Source organism: Echinops telfairi, unplaced genomic scaffold (genome assembly GCF_000313985.2).
Source record: "Echinops telfairi isolate 266 unplaced genomic scaffold, ASM31398v2 ScPeMD7_8;HRSCAF=38, whole genome shotgun sequence".
NCBI classification, from domain to species: Eukaryota; Metazoa; Chordata; class Mammalia; order Afrosoricida; family Tenrecidae; genus Echinops; species Echinops telfairi.
The window spans coordinates 6,918,014-6,933,365 of record NW_022103905.1 but is presented as its reverse complement, the minus strand read 5'-3'; the positions used below and the strand labels follow the sequence as shown (position 1 = coordinate 6,933,365).

The 15,352-nt window shown below is 45.0% G+C and overlaps 1 protein-coding gene across 1 annotated transcript in view; it reads left to right on the top strand.

The window, feature by feature from the left end:
- The window catches only part of FBN1 (fibrillin 1), a 221,103-nt gene that overhangs the window by 85,819 nt on the left and 119,932 nt on the right, over positions 1–15,352 (top strand). Inside the window, exons 6-8 of the mRNA XM_013006330.2 lie at positions 414–611; positions 4,156–4,281; positions 14,164–14,289. Coding sequence (XP_012861784.1) covers positions 414–611; positions 4,156–4,281; positions 14,164–14,289 — 450 coding nt within the window. The remainder of the gene's footprint in view (positions 1–413; positions 612–4,155; positions 4,282–14,163; positions 14,290–15,352) is intronic.

The window sequence follows — 15,352 nt, the reverse complement described above, 5'->3', positions numbered from 1 at the left end:
GGGAGACATAGGTCAGTGTAAGACATGACAAAATAATTATAAATTATCAAGGGTTCATGAGGGAGAGAGGGTGGGAGAGGAGGAAAATGAGCTGATACCAAGGGCTCAAGTAGAAAGAAAATGTTTTGAAAATGATGATGGCAACCTATGTACAAATGTGCTTGACACAATGGCTGGCTGGATGGATTGTGATCAGAGCTGTATGAGCCCCCAGTAAAATGATTAAAGCAAAAGAAAAGAAAATGGGGTTCCCAGGAAGACTGTCAAAGACATCATCTGAGTAAATCACGTGTGATTCTCTCCCGAATGACCGTTTCCCAGTTTGGAGCCCCGGCACGATGGAGCACAGCTGCTTTCTGCTCGCTGGGTCTTGGTTTTCTGGCCTTTCACGGCACCGTGTTCTCTCCTGGCAGATTACAGGACCGGCCCGTGCTTTACCGTGGTCAGCAATCAGATGTGCCAGGGACAGCTCAGTGGGATCGTCTGCACCAAAACGCTCTGCTGTGCCACCGTGGGCCGAGCCTGGGGCCACCCCTGTGAGATGTGCCCCGCCCAGCCTCACCCTTGTCGCAGGGGCTTCATCCCCAACATCCGCACAGGAGCATGTCAAGGTAAGTGCTGAGCCAATAGCATGAATGATCCGTGGATTAATCTTATTGGCGGTGCAGAACTATGGTCCATCGACGTTGGAAAGATTCACAGCAGCCCTGTCAGGGGCGCAAGTTTCACCATTTCGCTGACTGGCCATGAGAGCCAACTCAGGCATTAGGAACCTGGCACACTGGCGAGTAGCCAGGGGCTTACTGGGCTTTTCCTGGCCTGTGGGCAGCTCTCCCACGGACCCCAGAGGGAGCTTCAGAAACCTCTGGCTTCAGGGTGGTGGGATGCTGGGGACCACAGCACTGTGTCTTACAGTGACTCTGTGCCTGAGCATGCAGACCCATTGATGAAGACGGGAGTTTATGCTTTTCTCGTTTTCTGTCCCTTCCTCTTTAAGCCCGGCTGGTGGAGTTCCCTTGTTTCCTGCGTTGTACTTAGCTGACCTGAAGAAAATTGTTCCTCTCACCATTAACATGCAACCCTTTGCATTTTTTTTATTAACAAGTCAGAAATAAATTAGGATTTGTTTCACAGTTTTAAATAGCCCCAGATGTCGCCTGCTTGCTTCTCCTCCTGCCTCCCCGAGAAAGCCTGACTGTGTTTTTGGCTTTTACTCCTGTTCTTCCAGCTGTACAAATTCTTTTATTGTCTGGCTGTCTGGCAGGAAGCAGGAGGAAGTGTACGGAGGCAGCTCCTCACTAAACTGATGGGCTTGAAAACTCCCAGGCTCGGTCTGTTTCTTTAGCCGTCTTCGGTGCTTTTTCAGCGAGGTCCATTGTTCTCTGAAAATGCAGGCTGTGTTTTCCCGAGGCAAACAAACAACAGTTTGGTGTTCCTTTTACAAGTTCATCCTAAGGATAATACACAGTCAAACATAACTCGAGCTTAATCACACAGTTCTGTGGGTCTCCGTCAAGTCTCACATCAATAAATACCACTTCAGATAAACACGTGGGTTCTGGCCCTTGGCTACCACGTCTGCCGTGGTTCTCTGCATGACCCTGAACTTAGCCTTCTGAATGTCAAGAACAGTACGAAGTCGTTTTGAAGTCCTAGAATTCTAAAGAGTTGGCCTCGAGGATTTTATAATATAAAGATTACACTTAGTGCCTCTTTTGCTTCAGTGCCTCCTTGTCTTCCTGGTGGGTCTTGTTCAAGAGTGTGTTGGCGTTGGTGCCCTGAACTTGGCCGATGCCCAAGAGCTCACTGACAGTGACCTGAGCGCCAGACTTTGGGTGCCCAGCTGCCCATCAACGAGCCATTGTCAGAGGTCAAGGTGGGAACAGGATTACAGGGAGCGGGTGGACAGGAGGGGAGGAGAGCTGCTTCGCTTTAGTTGTGCTGTTTACTTCAGACAGGCTGCATACTTCTGGCATTTTGCTTCCTGACAACGTTTTGCTGCTATTCAACATCCAAGAAGAATTTTTTAAAATATGAAATTAAAAAGATCAACTCCTCCCCCCTGCCAAAAAAAAGCCCATACATTGAAAATGACACATTACTAACACTTTTTAAATGAAAAAAATGTTCATGCTTGTTTTGCTTTGGAGATCCTCCCAGCAGGCTGGGTTTTGTGCTTCCTGCGGGTGCTCCGGTTCTGGGCGAATCGGTCCGTATGGAGCTTGCTCTCCGGAAGCACTCTCTCACCTGCGTCTCCTACTGACTTAAAGGCCTGATCAAGGAGCCCACCGAGTTTTGCTTATATGCTAATGGCCACTAAGCAGTCAAGTAAAAGTGTAATTTCAGCATATCGAGGGAATGGAAAATTCCAGTGCAAGACAAAATTTTAAATCAGCCAAAAGCCAGAATCTCATTATCCTTCACATCCATTTGTGGGTTGGGAGACGCCATTTCCAGCATTAAGTGACACTGTCATGCAAAATCAATCGCTGTTCCCTTCGGACCGCTTTTCCAGTTTGCTGACTTCCCTCGGAACTCAGGCGACTGGGAGTTTTCACAAGCCGCGTAAACACCACACCAGCTCCCTGCAAGTCCTAAAGAATACGTGAAGTAGAGAAAAGTGAGACACTCTGCCTGGTTGTTACCAAGCCACACTTTTGTAGGATGTCGAGGAAGACCTGGAGAGACTATCCATGGACCCTGACAGTCTTTCTAGCTGAACAGAAGGTGCTAGAAGGCATTCCTTTTTAGACTAGTGTTTCCCAAAGTGGGTGATACCTCTCACTGGGGTGGGGGTTTGCTTTGGAATGGCCCACCGGTGCCCCTAAGGGGGGACAAGGAGACAGGCTAAGAGGGTGATAAGTGTTAGGGGTGAGTGTTGCTGTTAAGTTGGACAGAGAGGCCCCGCTGCCCATGTGTCCTTGGAACCAGGGACACAGCAGGATGTGGCCCAGTGAGCCATCCGAGCAGCTCTTTTCCCTGCAGAGGGAGCAATCATGGCCAAAATCCTAAGACAAGTCCAGTCTGGACTCTGAGGGACAGCAAGGAAGCCATGGGCTGGCGTGGAGTGAGAGAAGGGAAGATTTTAGGAGATGAGATCAGGGGGTTGGTGGGTCTTCTGGAAACTTCCAGGACTTCCATGAATTGGGTTTGAGCTGGGAGGAACTGATCTGACTTCCGTTTGAGAAGGTTCCCCTCGGTGATTGCGCTGCCAGCAAGGTAAGTCTGCAGCTGAAGTGACACATCGCGACTTGGCCTCATTTTCTATTTTGCTTCATTTTACTGCGTGACAGCAAACTCTCTGGTATGTAAGAGGGTCAAAGCAAATCTACAGAACGAGAGATGGTCATTTTCTATTATCTTTGTTCAAAAGCATTAACTGCCTCAGGTAGACTCAGTGATCTTTAAATAAATGCTGTTTCTACTGAGCCATTCCATGAAGCTTTGAAAGAGAATTATTTAAAACAGGACAGTGTGTGTGGCATTCGATTCCAAAGATTTCTTGGATAACTCTGTTGGGTTATTATTGTCAAGCTGGAAATTAAATCAAACCAAAGTACCAACCTCACTGCCATTGGGTCAGTACTGGCTCACAGTGAGCCTATAGGAATGAGTTGAACTGCCCCTGGGGATTTCCGACCCTGTAACTCTATGAGAGCCGAAAGCCTGTCTTTCTCCTGCAGAGTGGCTTCTAGCTCCCAACCACTTACCATGCGGTGAACAGCTCAAAGCATATCCCTGTGCCACCATTAATGAGGCAGTAAAATAATCCTCTTTTCCCCCATCGTATCCTTATAATTTTGCACCATAGTAAAAACTCAGAAAATATTCTCTTCTCTATAGGGGAAGATGGAAGATGGAAAAACAAACCACAGCTTTGATTTCTTATAGGAAACTATTGACTACGTTATGTTAATCAAATTATATGCTATCGACGCTTGCATAAAGTATGCACATATAATTCATAAATTGCATAATGCAGCCCTGAGAGGTGCTTGCTCTCATCACGCTCCAAATATTATGATAGACACATAACCTATTAATATGAACACTATATGTGGTGGACTAAAAGTCCGATTTTCTTCTGTGATGAAGTTTATGTAAATTGCTGTCTCCCTCTGTCTGTCTGTCTCTCTCTCTCCGGAAATCTGACAGATGTGGATGAATGCCAGGCCATCCCTGGACTCTGTCAAGGAGGAAATTGCATTAATACTGTTGGGTCTTTTGAGTGCAAGTGCCCTGCTGGACACAAATTTAATGAAGTGTCACAGAAATGTGAAGGTAAGAAATCTCATGCTGTTTCGTTGTGGGCAGGATGGAGGGAGGCAGGGAAAAAACTCACCATCCACAACAGGCCTTGCTCGCAAACTGTTTCTAGATGCTTCTGTCTTTGTTATATCCACGGATGTTTAAATATAATACTCTCACCAGGAATAATATGCCTTTGTATTATTGAACCAGAAAAACCCTGCAGCTTTTTCCACTTTTATAGGCCCCAAATAAGAGGTACATCTGAAGCAAATTAAATATTAAAACAAGAAATATTTTTCAACCAGTATTTGGTTTAAAATGTTCAAGACACATGTTTCTGCCCAGCTTTAGCGACACGAATTTAAATCTGATCATTAAATATCATTCAGAATGATGCTTCTGTCTTTTCTTGCTGGAATGAATGTTTGCTTTTGGTGAGGAGAGATCTATTATTATCTCTTATATGGGTGTTCTTGGTGCCAGTTTGTGAAGTTCTTTTCTGGGGCTAATCTATTCCTATCAGATGGAAACCTTTTATTGTTAGTCACATTAGAAGCTAACTTGCGGTGAGTTTTTGTGTTCGCGCTTAGCTGATAGATCGAGCTGCTTACAATGTGGTATTTGTACAGAGGACAGGCTCATAGTCACCACTATTGTGGTTTGCTCCCTCACCCCCATCCCCACCCCCACCCCATTCCCATCCTCCTAAAATTGCCTGGCTCCCAAGTGCTCTCAGTCATCTCGTCCTGAGAGGGGATGTCCAGGGAGCAAGTGGGCATTACTGAACTCTTTTCTTGGGTGAGTGCATGGCCCTGGCATGTGGAATGTTCGGCAGTACAGTGGCAGCATCCTGGGGGCTGCATCTCTGATGCACCTCAGAGAGGAAACCTTTTTCAGGCTCCACTCGAGTGAGTGTGGTTTGAGGTTTCATTTCACTGAATGCACTTTTTATTGGAAACAGGGTCCACTTTTTGATTCTGGACTCTAGCAACAAAGAGCCCTTCTTTCAAGGTCATGTGCGTGGGTTTGGCTCCTTTATCTTTCTTGGTTGACCACTGTGGTGAGTCCAAAACTATGGCCTCGATGGTTCCAGCTCATAGAGCCACGAGTTCATTCCAAACAAAATGTGTCTGAAGTTGTCTCTGTGGTCAGGGAATGGCTGCAGACAAGGTCTCTGGGAATGCATTTGCCTTCTTCTTGTTACAGGATGCCTTGGACAAAAGGGTCTCATCAAAACACTGACTTCCTAGAGGATCTGCTTAGGCCAATTAAATTCAAGGCAGGGCGGTCACTTCAGAAGGTTATGGTGATTGGGGTTTTTTGGGTGCATGGGCGGGGGCCAGGTGGGATTCCCAAGGGGTCATCTTTATAGATTTTTCTTGAAGGACCCAGGAACACCATGGGCCTTATTATGAGGAAGGGTTAAGAAAGCAGGAAACTGCATTGGTGAACGAAAGATGGAAGTCTTTTCGACAATGCACCTGCTTATTCTTCGAGAGTAACAAGGACAGTCCTAGGAGAATGTTGTTGGGAAGGAACTCTTACCTTATTTACCCATCAGCCTTAACCTTGCCCCTTCAGACTTCTTTTATTCCCCAACCACAAAGAACACAGAAAGGGAAGACTGTGCAAGTCTCCTAAGGTTGCAGGAACAACTTCTTGACATGCTGCCAGGCACATGGAAGAGCCCAGAATGCTTTGAGGCTGGGGCAAGAGAAGTGAAAACCTCTTCAGAAGTGTGCAGGGCTAGAGGGAAGACCTATCTTGAGGACTGATTGTTTCAGGCTTTGGTATTTTTGTTTAATAAAGATTGCGATGCTGCTGTAGCAAGACTTTTTGACTTACCTTTGGCAATACACGATGGTTTTAAATTTGAACTGCAATTAGTAAATTACTTATAAGAAGTGCATGTATGTGTGCCCTGACACTGTAGACTCTAACTTAGAGTTGGGGTTGCTTCGGGGTTGTGAAGCACTAGAGAATTTACCATTTTATTGGATTTTAAAATACATTATGAGGACCCCCAAGGGTGCTGTGGGGTAGTGGTTACAGAGTTACTGCCTCAGAAACTTTATCTAGTCAGAATCAACCGGCTGACAGTGAGTACTTTGGCTTGCTTGAAATCTAAGTTAGAAGCAGAAGATACAGAAACGGCCAAAGAATTTCCTCTAATTCCACTTTTTTTGCCTTCACATTTTCAGTTGAAGCACTGTTCATAGGTATGTGAAGCACCCTGTAAGAGGTGCTAAAATTCCCATCTTTGACTCACCTTCTTGAGTTCTTTCTTTTAGAGCACATTGTCTTTGTATCTGCTTGTCAGATACTAGCTCTACTTTTGTTTTAACAACTATTTCCTGATATTTCGAAATATTTTAAATGTACACACAGATTTCCAGGCATTGCCAGAAATTTTTTTATGACATAAACTCAGTAAGCTATTAAATTGATCACATGCAACATCTGTATCATCAATGGTTGCTGCATCTTTTAATTTTAGGGTTCAGCATGAAGAGTTATATTCGGCAGCATGGTCCATATGATTTGGCTCACCTGTGTTTTGTGTATTGGAACGAGATGGCCTTCAGCATGACCTTGAATTAGTTCCTTGCCTCTCTCGTTTGGCTCACACTTGTAGTTATGTCAATCAGGAAGGCTCACCATCTATGCATGTGAAGACACAGAAGACACAGATTCAGTGCTCAAATGGGAAAAAAATTAAAATCATTTTATTGATGCCAAGAAATTGATTTTGGTGGAACACACAGTGGACCAAAAATATGGTCTTAGGTACAATTATTTATCATTCTTGCCCATAAATACCTTAATTTTTTTTTTAGTTGGCCTCTGAAGTTAATAGCAAGATTTTTTTTTTAAAGAATACATTTGCTTAGACTGGTTTCCCTTGTCCTCTAGTGTTATATAAAAGTCAGATGATGGTTTTCCCCCATTTTGCGATGCAAAATTGACATTGGAAGAACATGACCTGTTAGTACGAACTGCTGGCCTGGGAGTTAGTTTGGGTCTTGTTGATCTGTCGTAGTAGGCATGCCATCAGCCAGTGTTCCGAGAACTCTTGGTGAGTTGAGCCTCCTCCTTCAGCTCCTTGGCTTTCTTTCAGTTCTGGCATCCTCTATGGAAATGTGGAACTCTGGAAGAGAAAACAGTCTCTAGACGATGGATAAAAGGAATCTCAGAAAATCTGCTGCAAACGGCCCAGAGAATCAAAAGATTGTGTTTGTGTCCTAGGGAGCTGGTCAGGCTGCAATGGGACTCTGTGCTTGCATGGAAATTGTTCTGACCCTTCTGCTATTAACTGCAGTGTCTTTAAGAATATGTCACCCTCCTGACTATGAGACAAAGGAATTAGGTACCCAGAGGAACATACTCCCTGTAAACAACAACAACAACAAATTGGTTTTGTTGAACATTCAACCAAATTGGTTCTAGCAAATTTATAAGATATTAACCTCAGATGTAAGGTTTTATTCAAAGTGCTTTTCATAACTTCCATTTTCAGACATTTCTCTTCCTTTCTAAAATTGTACCGTTTTGCACAAAACTTAAAAGCAAATAAACAAACAAACAGAAACCGGTGTGGACCAAGTTTTAAATACATTTATGTGAGGTGCATTTAAAAGGCAGCAGAGATTAAATACCAATGATGAAGTTTTGGTAAATTTAAGATGAAAAAGATGGAGACGTACAGCTGTGATTTGAGAAAAGGGGCATGGGAGTTCACGACCCACCTCTGCGGTTGATGTTTCCCATGCCTGTAGAGAGTTCACACCTAAAGACCACAATTGCCCTTTTCCTGGTGAAAATCAGACTCATATTTGCCTCGGTTACTCTGGGGGGAGGGCAATGAAGAAATTTTAAAAAAGTGTAATTAAGAGATTAAGTTTTATGTATGGAGCAGTCTCTTGGATTCCTAATTAACCACAAACATTTTGGGATTTAGATGATCACCAGCCTAGCTTTAGCCATTATAATAGACTGCATGATACAAAAACCTTGAACAAATAAAAGAAAAAAGATGTAGGTCTTCACTCTATGAAGTTACTAACATATCAGTGGAAACATTTCAGTCCTTCCCTCTTCCAGAATAGCGGTGTATTTATCTAAAGGCTACGTGCTATTCGGGCCCTTGTCCTCTCAGCCACCCAAGAGAATCCCTATGATACTTTTAACCCTTTGCGACAGCTGGGGTGCCAGACTTTGCAACCACTTGTAGACCCTCAGCTCACACTGATGTAGCCGCTTGGTTGAACAACAAACTCTGATGCAGGCAGTAAAGAAAGGGAGACAGGAACCTGGCCCTAGTCTCCATGGAATATGGCCTGCGTTGGAAGTAGCTTGTTGGCATTTGGTTTCTTTGAGGGGGGAAGGGTGCAGGGGTTGGGGGTAGGAGGGCTAGTCTGGTGGCGTATACGTTATACATTGGGCTGCTAAACCCAAAGTCATCCATTCAAAGCCACCAGGGAAAAGATGAGGCTGTTCTCTTCCACCCAGGTTGAGTCTCGGCAGTCCCGGGACACAGGTGTCCTCTGCCCTCCATCAGGTAGCTCTGAGTTGGAGTCAACGCCATGGCAGCGGGCTTTTTACCTAGTCTTGGCAATGCCCCTTGTCCTCTGGGCGAACTCGGGCCGGGCAGTCGTCATCTCCGAGTTGCTTCAACTTCCAAATGAGTTCAACAAGATGATAGCTTAGGGTTCTTTCCTTTCCTACAACCCAGACTCTCCATCTTTATATTTGGAATTCTTTTCAAGTTGTGACTCTGAACGCTGGCCCGCATCCTGCGACGGTAAAATAATATCGCTCGTTTTTTCTGTACATGATTGGAACAATCTGCTTGTTTTCTTTTTAGTCAAGTCACACATTTTACACTGAATTTAGTGTTTATAATCAATAAAGTCAAGTTCACAGGGAGGGAAAGGGAGCCAATTACCATTGCCTCTTCTCAACTGAAAAACCAAAAACCTCCTGCTGTCAAGTCTGTTGGGACGCATAGTGGCCCAAGGTCCCCTCAGAAAGTGGGCGAAGCCACAAACAGCTACCAAGAAATAGCGGTAGGATGGGCTAGAACTGCTCCTGTGGGTTTCCAAGACTCTAAATCATTATGGGACGAGAAAGCCTCATTTTATTTCCTCCAAGTGGCCGGCAGTTTCAGACTCCTGACCTTGTGGTTAGCAGCCCAATGTGTAACCCAATATGCCATCAGGGCTCCTAGGAGGTTTCTAGAGTGCAGAAATAGATAGCACGTCCCAGCCAACATGCAGCCCCCACCAGTTCTCCCAAACAGATAAATATTTATGACTGGCATTTGGCACAGGTTGACATACAGAAACTGAGAAAGCCTCACATTTTCTCTCACTTTGGATTCCTGGAATTCTATCTACAGGAAACAAGTACATAGTGGTAAGGGTATGGAGAAGCAATAAATTAGTATGAATGAGTTTCAGAGAACATGTTCTGGTCTTTTACTGTCGGAGAGGCTAGCCTTGTGCTAGGAGCACTTGGGGCTTAGTGTTTAGGGTCAGCAGTTGGAAACCACCAGCTGCTCCTTGGGAGAAAGACGGGGTTTTCTACTCTTGTGAAAATGTAAACCTCGGGAACTCACAGGGCAGTTCTACCCTGCTCTAGAAGGATTGCGATGAGTCGGCATCAATTTGAAGGCATTGACCGAGTGAGCCTTTTCCTATGAGCAAACAGCTCTCATAATCATCCGCTAACCAAGCAAGAGGCTGGAGGTTCATGTTCACCGAGAGGCATCTGGAAAGAAAGGTCTACTTGTGAAAGATCGTGGCCATTGACAGCCCTCAGAGCACAGATCCTCTCTGACACCTGATGGGCTCACGGGGAGGCAGATGCAACTGTACGGGTTTCCTCTCAGAAACATGGTCATGGCATCGGAGCGCCTGCTTTCATTGCTGGTCAAGCAGCAGGACCAAGAGACGGGGGGTTCAAGAAAGTAGAGGAGAAGTAGACCCCTGAAGGGAAAAGGGTATGCTCTCGAGGAGGGAACATTAGGGCAATTCCAACTCATCAGATATGCTTCTTCAAATTTACCTCGTTGGTCTATTCTAGTTTCATTGTGTGAAAATTAGTATGTAGTTCCTGATCTTGTTTGGGTTTAAGGGCATGCAGCGAGGTACAAATGCTTTTCGTCTCCTTCCCTGAAACCCTTGCTAATAGGGGTCCTGGATTTAACCCCATTTTATAAGGTTCCTGGGTGGTGAAAATGTTTTGTACTTTACTGCTAACGAACTGAAAGATTAGCAGTTCAAACGCACCAGAGAATGCTTTAGAAGGAAGAACTAGCGATCAGCTTCGGTGAAGATTACAGTCACAAAACCCCATGGAGCAGTTTTAGTCTCCAACACTTAGGGTCACCAGAAGTCAGCAGGGGCTCAGTGGCAATGAGGTGTTGTTGTTGTTGCTCGGTTTTTCTAAATGGACAGATCCGGTGTTTTTTTACTGTTACCCAGACTGGTTTTCAGAAGGCCTCAGCAGCAGGCCAGGTCTGTGCCAGCCTCCGCCCAGTGCATAGAACTCAGATTCAAAATCATGCCTGTACTGTGAGGATTCCAGGAATTAATGTCTACGCAGCATTTAGACAGTGCCTGCCACTCAACCCGTGTTTGCTGTGATTCTTGTTGTTGTTGCTATGAGGGTCTTAGCAAAGGGCCTGTCCAACCTGGTGCCGGACCAGGCCCGGCTTCATTGTGTTGTACACCGTGAGTTGGAACCAACTGCGCAGCACCCAACAGCACAGCGACCACCTTGACAGGGTGTGAAAGATGCTCCCCCATCCTCCGAAAGTTGATTGGGTTTTCAGGACAACTTCTTTTGGTCGATACTGCTTCCTAACTATCCAAGACCCAAGACCGTTGCCAATGGATATACGTTAAAAAGCTAATAAAGATATTAACCGTCATTTATACTAACGGGATGAGAAAGGATTTTAGCAGCATCGTCTTGCATGATCCTTGACAGGTCCAAATATTAAATTTTAGAGATACTTACAGAAAGGTCCATTCTTTTTAATCTCTCTATTTTATCATTATATGAGAGGATTTCAAGCAGTTTGTAGAAAAATTCCATTATCATTTAATTCCATGTTTTCCAAGAACATTTTGAAGTCCCCTTGTAGCTTCTTTTATCTTTAACTAGGCTGGCCATCCCTGATGTCGTTAGGGACCCCAGAGTCTATTTCGACTTAGAGTGCTCCCATCCCACAGGGTGTCCTAAGCTGTGAGCGTAGAGCAACAGACCACCAGATCTTTTCTCCTGTGGGGCAGCTGGGTAGGGTAGAACTACTGATCTTCCAGTTAACATCTGAGCACTTACCCATTTGTGTCACCAAGGCTCCTTATCCAGTTCTGTAGGCCCCTTGCCATATATATATATATATAGAAGTAGGATGTCCAGTTCTGTAGGCCCCGTGCCACCAGGCTTCATGTTAAAGGCTTCTCTTCAAATATGTCTCCGGATGCTCTGTGAACTCCAGAACCGTAGCCTCTCTTTGTTGGCTGCTTCTCTCCCTGACTCTTTCCCTCACTGCGGTGAGATTTATAGCTGTCAGAAGAGAATATGCACCTTTACCATTACAAACTTCACGATGACAATGCTGTTTATGTTCGCGTTGACGATAATGTATGCAGTGAACTCTTGTTTAGTTTAGCCTCAAGCCTGGGAGAGAAGAGTGAGGATTTGGCTTTTAAAGTGGTTAAACTGCATGTAAACAGTGTCAATGCTGCCTTCTGTGACTAACAGGGTGAACTTGAGTCTGAAGATACTTGAATCTGAATCACTGATACTCCATTTTGTTTTACAAATTAAGAGCAATACTTAGATGGAAGCAGACCTGTTCTTGTTCCCCAGTCTTGCGTGAGTCCTTCAGCGTTCTAACAAAGCCAGCCAGGCCACTGTAACACTCCCAGGAGGCGTGGGCCAGACCTCACCTCACCCTAAGGCAGTGTTAAGAAAGCCTTGGTCTTAGAGATGAGCCCCTGCAGAACACCTGGACCCCGAATCAAGTGTCGTGTCAGCAGGAAGTTTCTAGGCTTCCCTTCCTAGGGCCGCATTTATGGACAGGGATCAATGTTTGAATCTGTTTTGGGGAAGCTCTCCCTGCAGAAAACACTCAGGTTTGTCCTAGGGGACTTCTGTTTCTTAGGGGCAACCAGTGAATTCTGGCTTGAGGGAAAACCTCACAGAATTCTGGTACTTATGAGGGGCTATCCTTGGGGGCAACACCTGCAGGGAAAAGAGGAGGAGCAGGGATATGCAGTCAGAGAAGAAAATCCCAAAGGCAGTGTCGCAGGACCCCACAGTTAATTTTCTTCAACTGAGGCAACGCCCCAAGGGACGGAGGTGCAGGGGCTGGTGGCTAGTGGTTGTCAGTGCTCCCCGCAGCTGGGGCCAGAAGTCCTTGCTTGAAGACAAGGCTGTGTCGTAGCTCCCAGTGTCTCCCACAGGTCATTGATTGAACCCACAGGAAGCCACCACGACAGTAGTTCAGAGCTGCTGAGAGCACCAGGGAGGCACTTCCTCCCCTTAGGGTGCTCACCCAAGTTGGCCAGGTCTTGTGCGACACTCATCCTGCAGGGTCTTCCCTGAGGACCTTGGCCACGTCAATCACTCAGGAGTCTGGATGAGTTTTAGGTTGGCTACGTTGCATAAGGAATGGTTCCTGAGAAGGTTGAATGACCAGCACTCTTTGCCCATCATATTAAGTGACCTTAAGTAAAGTCATTAATAGAGATGACAAGGCAAAAGCATACTTTTTATTCATATGTACGAGTCACTTAAAGTGCAGTTTACATGGGTTGGATGAAATAATAACAAAAGAACAAGAGGTAACAGCCCACTAAGCTGAAGTCATCCATGAGAAAGACGGCCGATGGCGCCTCTGTGACTCTTCTGTGCGGCACTGGTGCCATTGACACGAAACGTGGGACTAAGGGCGCTACAGCCCTCTTTTCTCCTAGGCAAGACTTTCGGTGGAAAAAATTAAGATTCTGTGCATAACCAACACATAATTAGCCTAGTGCCACACCAAGGAGGGTCAGTTCATCAACTTAAGCGGGTCTTATTTTTCAAGTAGATTTAATTAAAGAAATTAAGAATTCGGTTTCGTACTTGAATTGTATTTTGTTTTACATTATTTTGACAATGACATAAATAATGAACTTTGGGGTTGGTAGTATTCAACATAGTAACATAGACATCTTGATTCAGCTTGCTTATTCAGGTTATAGAGTTATACTGGATTTTTTCATCTGAAATATTAAAATATGATTTTTTAAAAACTTTTGGGTTCTGGTATCTATATTGTGCTTTTATGCCTGCTATCGCTCATTTCGATTTTAGGGAGATTATTTATATGAGAATGTTACAGAAAATCACCAGCTAACTGGACGCACAGTAGAAATGTGAAACAGTAAAAGCATCAATATTTAATTTCTTCGTGAGCCTGAATGACTAAGAGTGGGATGCACAGAAGTGGGAAACTCAGCTACCAATAGAAGTTTTGTCTGCTTTCAAAGTATCAGGAGCTCTTAATACAAAGGGCTTCAAAAAGTTTGTGGGAATATTCCACTATCTTCCCATTCCATTTTCCCACAGACTTTTGAAGCCCCCTGGTGCACCATCTGGCTCCCATGGAAAGAGGTTGAGTGCTCAGCTGGCTGAGCCTCTGGGCAGTTTGCACTCAGCTCTCAGCTCTGGAGCCTCGTAACCCCCTTTGGTAAATCTGTGTTGAAAGAAGCAGCACCACCTTCTTGGGATTGACCATTGTACGTGTAGCTTTGAATCTGTACAGGTGGCTGCTTCAGGGATGTGGTTGCATCGGCATCTGGTGGTGATGATTGGCTTCCTACTGTGTTCTACAATCGCTTCTTCCTGTTGCAGATATTGACGAATGCACCACTGTTCCTGGAATCTGTGATGGGGGCGAGTGTACCAACACAGTCAGCAGCTACTTCTGCAAATGCCCTCCAGGATTTTACACCTCTCCCGATGGCACCAGATGCGTAGGTGAGTTTGATTACAAACGGGCGCAGCTTGTGTAAGTCCCTTCCCTTATGACTATCTTTCTAACAAGTGTGCTAGGGTCGGGAGGAGGGGAGGTGGGAGGGCTTGACGTAAAAAGAAATGTGAATTTTAAATGGCTGTGCCTTCTCTTCAGGAATAGAGACACCTTGTGGTCTTATTTAGGGATTTTTGCTTCCCTGAAAAGAGGGATGTTCCAGGAGACTCCACAATGATCCTTGCCTATCAACTAACGTTATAGTTCCATGTGTGTCGAACCTTGACCTTCATCCCTAACATTTCTCTTTTTACTCCCTCCTTTCATTTCCTGTGTTCATATGGGTCTGAAATGTCACAGTAATCTCTTCATTGGTCTCTCTGTTTCCTGCCTTTGCTGCCATGCAGTGTCAGATTTATCTTCCTAAAATAGTGCTTTGATTCAATAACTCCTGCTCAAATACTTCTGGTAGTTTTCCGTTAGAACTTAGAAGTTCATGGTGTTAAGCATCTGTCCCCTGAGTCCCCCAGGTGCTGTAAAGAGCCTCCAGGCCTACTAGGATTGAAGAGGGGCAATGAGGGAGGGAGGGCTGGGTGAATAGATTCAGGCTCCCCTCCCTCACTCCAATGATGACGATTCCACTCCCATCTGCTGTGAATGTTAGGTTTCCATGTGTAACATTCATTAGCTAAGGAGTCTTCTTGTTTGAAAAATGGATATGACAGTTGCTGGATTTAATGATTGTTAAGGATTCCTTTAACTTGATAATCTTGCTCCACGGGAGAAAGATGAGGCTTTTTACTCCCATAAAGAGTTACAGTCTCGGAAACCCACAGGGACAGCTCTACTCTGGAGTTCCAGGAATAGTAGGGACGAGAAGGACCCTGAAGACTATCATTTAAGACACCCTTTAAACTTGGAATGGAAACTCTCAGAGGCCGATTTTCAGCTAAATCATAAATTGGGTCCTAAAATAAACCGCATCACCAGTGAATACTGAGCACCTGTAGAAAATCATTTGCATGAAATCAAATGATCGACATTTACCGAACGCAAAGAGGAGAAGGTAAG